The sequence below is a fragment of the Cebus imitator genome, unplaced genomic scaffold (assembly GCF_001604975.1).
Source record: "Cebus imitator isolate Cc_AM_T3 unplaced genomic scaffold, Cebus_imitator-1.0 Scaffold68, whole genome shotgun sequence".
NCBI classification, from domain to species: domain Eukaryota; kingdom Metazoa; phylum Chordata; class Mammalia; order Primates; family Cebidae; genus Cebus; species Cebus imitator.
In genome coordinates this window covers 5,881,878-5,887,826 of record NW_016107383.1, presented here as the reverse complement: position 1 = coordinate 5,887,826, position 5,949 = coordinate 5,881,878, and the positions used below count along the sequence as shown (strand labels likewise).

General features: G+C 43.2%; 1 protein-coding gene across 1 annotated transcript in view; it reads left to right on the top strand.

Annotated features, from left to right (window-relative positions):
• The window catches only part of DSCC1 (DNA replication and sister chromatid cohesion 1), a 20,042-nt gene extending 17,472 nt beyond the window's left edge, over positions 1–2,570 (top strand). Inside the window, exon 7 of the mRNA XM_017530662.2 lies at positions 2,551–2,570. Coding sequence (XP_017386151.2) covers positions 2,551–2,570 — 20 coding nt within the window. The remainder of the gene's footprint in view (positions 1–2,550) is intronic.
• The last annotated feature ends 3,379 nt before the right edge of the window (positions 2,571–5,949 follow it).

Here is a 5,949-nt window from a genome sequence, read left to right as displayed (position 1 = left end):
ATAAATAAAATAATAATAAATAAATAAATAAAATGTCAGTCAGATCAAATGAATGTCCTGCTTAAATCTCTTTATTGATTGATTGATGGAGACTGAGTCTCATTCTGTTACCCAGGCTGGAGTGCAGTGGCTTAATCTCAGCTCACTGCATCCCCCGCCTCCCAGGTTCAAGCCTCAGCCGCCTGAGTGGCTGCGATTACAGGCACCCATCACCAGGCCCAGCTAATTTTTGTTATGTTTAGTAAGGATGGGGTTTTATCATGTTTGCCAGGCTGATCTCTAACTCCTGACTTCACGTAATCTGCCCACCTTGGACTCCCAAAGTGCTGGGATTATAGGCATGAGCCACTGAACCGGGCCTTAAATCAGTTTAATGGTTGCCTATGGCCCTTAGGATAAAAATACCCAGAATTCATGTCTTGGCCTATAAGGCCCTTCAGGATCACCTTCATAGCCTCATCTCTGGCTACTTTCTCTCCTGCTCACTGCATACCAACAGTCTTTCAGGTTTTCACGATCATCAAGCTCTTACCTACCTGAGACCTTCACATAAAGCTTTTTGTTCTAGAATGATATTCTGTCTCATTTCATCTGGTCACCTCCTGCTTATCTTTGAGTCGCTTCATCAAGGAGGCCTTCCTTCATTCTCTGCTCAAAGGAAAGGCCTCTGATTTTACTCTTCCATAGCACGGTGTACTTTCCTTCATGTCTCTCGCCCCTTAGCTTGGAAGAATGTTCAATTCTGTGGTTCCCCACTCTCCACTTTGATGGCACTTTGTTTGCTGCTGCTTGCTAGTATGTAGCATACTGTCTGCACGTGGTGTGTACTCGGTAAGTATTTTGTTAGTTAAATTAAAAGATTTGCTTGGTATTTATGGAGTTCCTTTTGTCGAGGCATCATGCTAGGTGCTCAGGAGAAAATGTCATACAAGGTGTCATCATGGTGCTCAACTTGGGGACTGGCAATAGGGGACACATATTACATGCCAAAATCTGTTCTTATAATGCAGAGTGATCTATGCCATTGGAAAGGCATATACACGATGTTATAAGAGCAAAGAAAAGGGGCTTAGCCATCAGACTGGTCAATAAGGGATGACTTTCTGAAGGAACAGATGTTTTAGCTGCTGCCTCTGGAAAGATGAACTGTTGCTGTCTAGATGGAAGGAAGGCTGGAGGTGGAAATCTAAAGAGCATGGTCAAAGGTGTGGAGGTATAAACATTGGTGCACTGTTGTAGGGATGCACGGACTAGAGTGAAGGATGCTTGTGAGGTAAGAACACTGTGGATTGTGCTAAGGAATTTCAACTCTATCTAGAAAGCTCTTTGAGGCCACTGAGTGACATCAGTTAGAGGAGTTACCTCATCAGGAACTCATCAGCTTGGCCTTTTGAAAAGAATGCTATGACAGTAAAGAAGATGGACAGATGGAAGGTTGGTTAGATTATGAAAAAGGATTACTGTGCAGGCTGTCAACACATATGCTCCCAACTAAGAGAGTACTGGCCAAAGAAATAGGTAATGGGGAATGGATAGAGGAGTCCCGAAGCCTTAACATGTATTATATAGGCTTTAGTGACCACGTAAGTGTGGGGTTTGACTAATGTAATCAAAGACGATGCCTAGGTTTCCTGTTTTCCTAGGAGAGTGGGACTAGAGGAGGTTTGGATGATAAACGAGTTTATATATAGATTTGGATATAGAGGTCTGGGGCTCAAAAGAGACATCTGAACTGAATATATAAATATTATCACCATTAGCAAGTAAGTGGTGGCTCAGGCCACAGGTTTAGATGAGGTTACTCAATAGAGTGACAGTGAAGCAAGTAGAGCAGTTGGGATGGAAGCCTCAGGGAGCTACAACATCAAGTTAGGGGGAAAATAAGGAGACTGTGATGTCAGGGACGGAGAGGTATTTAAAGAAGAAGGAGTAATCAACAGTAACAAAGAAAATAGAGGGCTAGGGATCAAGTGCAGTGGCTCATACCTGTAATACCAGCACTTTGGGAGGCTGAGAAGGGCAGATCACTTGAGGCCAGGAGATCGAGACCAGCCTGACCCACATTGTGAAACCCCTTCTCTGCTAAAAATATATAAATTAGCTGGATGTGGTGACATGTGCCTGTAGTTACAGCTATTCAGGAGGCGGTGGAGGTTGTAGTGAGTCAAGTTTGCGCCACTACACTCCAGCCTGGGTGTCAGAGTGAGACTCTGTCTGAAAAAGGAAAAAGAAAATAGAGGATTAGTACAATGAATCCAAGAAAAGGGCCCACTGGATTTGGCAATGACAGGTTACTGGTGACCTTTAGAACCAGACCTGTCTTGATAAACTGGTGGTGGTAGATGCCAGATTGCAGAAGAGAAAAGAAGTCACTGCTTAAAGGAGCTCTTTGTATGAAAAAGGCTATTGTAAATCTCTGGATAGTTTAAGTTTCATGTAGCTGACATTTTGAGTATCTTGAGCTAAGCTAAACCTAAAGGTAAAAGAATGAGGCATGTTTAAACATTACAACATTACTTTAACTGCCCTGTTTCTTCTCATTTCTTGTAGGGTTTAGCACTGGTGGATAGACACTCAAGACCAGAAATCATATTTTTGCTGAAAGTAGATGATTTACCTGAGGATAATCAGGGATGTTTTAATAGTCTTTTTTCTCTAAGAGGGAAGTGGACAGAAGAAGATATTGCTCCATATATTCAGTAAGTAATTTATTAAAGATGGATTTTGAGGGTTGTTCTTTTTATAAAGAGTGGCATAGCATTTTAGATTTATGATTGGAACACAATTTTCTTGAGTATTCCCTGAAGATACTGCTTCCCTAGAAACACTCTTAGGTAGTGGCTATATTCTCTATCCTTCACAGTGAGTGGTGCTGGAGGTGGAATATGTGTTATCGCTGTTCCTCACTACTGCTTCTAAAACCACTTTTCTGCTCTCATTCCTGGAAAACTGTCCTCTTTGAGGGATGAAATACATACCCCACTAACACTCTAAGGCAAACACCCCTCTCTCATTGCCTCCTCATGCTTTACTTTATTTAACATTATGGGAGAGGCCAGATTGCAGTAGAACAAATTAGCCCCAAAGTCACTTTTTACAAAATCTTGAGTCCCCTAACACTTAAAATCCACTAACACTACAGCTTTGTCACTGTGTCACACCTCTTAGGTGCTCTCTCCTCTCTTTACCCAGCTCGAATCCCATGGTCAGTTTTCCTAGCTCTTACTGTCTACCCTTTACTCCTGTGACCCTCTCCCTCTTGCCATATCTCCCTGGCAAAAAGCTAAAAAGATTAAACCCAACTTTCTCCTTTCTCTGTGCCTACACCTGGCCAGCTGAAACTTTCTGGAGAATAATACACAATGAAGCTGCCAGCATGGAGCTTCTTCTACTATTGGAGCTTCTACTCCATCTTCTTTTCCTTTTTCATACCAGCAGTACCTTCTGTTTCCTTTTATGATCTTATTTTTTCAGAACACGAAAGCACTGAGACCAGACCTACCTTCTTTCCCACTGCCAAATCACCCAGTCTCCTCATGTGTGCACATACTTCCTTTGCAGTCCTGTGTGGTGAAAGGATTGTCCCTGCTCCTAAGGCCAGTCCTTCGCACTAGATCCATCTCCTCTGTTGTCTTAAACACTTGGATCCTCAAGTTATTAATGTCCCTTTCACCCCTTCTGTTATTAATGTCTGCCTCTTCTGAATCATCCCCATCAGCATACAAAATTCTATATTGCCCATCTTGAAAAACAACAATAGCAACCTACTGGACCTTGTGTCCTTTGCTTTCCTTCATAAGAAAATGCCTTTTACAAGTTTCCTGTGCATTTCACTCTATGCATTTCACCTCCTATTCTTTCCTTTACCCACTGACATCTTCTTAATCCAATGACATCCATTTTCTACCCTCAGTGGTTAATCATGTGTTCTTGGTTACTTGACTTGGCACTATTTGACAGTGTCTGCTTCCTCCTACTTAAAACACAAGTTTCTCCCCTCTTCCTTGGAGCAGAGGGGAGAAAACCATCTCTTTTGTTGATGTCTCCCCATTCTAAATCTTTAAATGTTGGAGTGCTCCAGGACTCTATTTTTGGGCCATCTTCTCTTCTGTTTATACTTTTCCTTTGGTGCCCTCATCTAGGCCTGGAAACAAATTTAATGACTTCTTAATGTCATCTTCATACTTGCCCTTTTACCTCAGGTCCAGATTCCTATATCTGGTTGCCTAATGCACCTTTCCAGTTAGATATTCAATAGGAATTTCAAGCTTAACATGTTCATAACAGAACTGTTGTTTCTCCCTCATCCTTACCCCCCTTCTTAATCACAGTTAACAGCACTGCCACTAATGCAGTTACTTAAACCAAAGTCTAGGCATCATCCCTGTCCTTTCCTTTCCCCACCTTCTGGTTCAAACTGTGAGCAAATCCTGATGGATCATCTCGTACCTGCCTCTGAACTGGTCTCCCTGTTCTGTTTTTACCCCTTCCCCTCTCTCCTGTTTATACTGTTTCTTTAAATATTCTAAAGTGACAATATAATGAAACCTTCATATATCCACTGCCCAGCTTCCATGATCATCAACTCATTGGCTCCTTTATTTATTTATTTGAGATGGAGTCCCACTCTGTCACCCAGGTTGGAGTGCAGTGGTAAAATCTCGGCTTACTGCAACCCCTGCTTCCCGAGTTCAAGCGATTCTCCCGGCTTACCCTCCCGAGTAACTGGGATTACAGGTGTGTGCCACCATGCCCAGCTAATTTTTGTGTTTTTAGTGGAGACGGGGTTTCACCATGTTGGCCATGTTGGTCTCAAACTCCTGATCTCAAGTGATCTGCCTGCCTTGGCCTCCCAAAGTGCTGGGATTACAGGCGAGAGCCACTGTCCCTGGCCAACTCCATTATTTAAAACTTAGATCACATTGTGTTTTTCCATTAATTAAAAACCTCCTTTTGGCTTCCCATTACATGTAGAATTAAGTCACAACTCTCTTTCCCTGTCCTACAAGGCTCTGCGTGATCTGGCTGTTGCTTCCTTCTCCAGCTCATGTCCTCCTATTCTTCCCTCCCCTCATTATGTTCCAGTCAGAATCTTCTCTTTGAGGTACAGAAGAGGAAACTAAAGTTCAGGAAGAGTTGGTAACCTAGACAAGTTCACACAAGTACCTTGTATCAAGGATCTCTGACTCTAGGCCCCGTTATATAGGCCTCACTGTATCACACTGCTTGTATTTCTAATTTAGAGGCTGTGTGATATAATGGAAATAGCATAGACTTTGAAGTCATACACACTTGGTGGCAGAATTTGACACTGTCATTTATTACTTGTCTGAGCTATAGTTCCTCATATCTAATATAAGGTTAAATAATACATTATTCCTACTTTGTGTGGGTTAAATGAGATAGTGCAGGTAATGTACTTAGTTTAATTAAAACTTAGAACCAGCCGGGTGCAGTGGCTCACACCTGTAATCCCAGCACTTTGGGAGGCCAAGGTGGGCAGATCAAGAGGTCAGGAGTTTGAGAGCAGCCTGGTCAACATGGTAAAACCCCATTCTCTACTGAAAATACAAAAAATCAGCCAGGCTTGGTGGTATGCACCTGTAATCCCAGCTACTCGGAAAGCTGAGGCAGAAGAATTGTTTGAACCTGGTAGGCGGAGGTTGCAGTGAGCCGAGATCATGCCACTGCACTCACTCCAGCCTGGGTGACACAGGAAGATTCCATTTCAAAAAAGAAAGAATGCCGGGCGCGGTGGCTCAAGCCTGTAATCCCAGCACTTTGGGAGGCCGAGGCGGGTGGATCACGAGGTCAAGAGATCGAGACCATCCTGGTCAACATGGTGAAACCCCGTCTCTACTACAACTACAAAACATTAGCTGGGCATGGTGGCGCGTGCCTGTAGTCCCAGCTACTCAGGAGGCTGAGGCAGGAGAATTGCCTGAACCC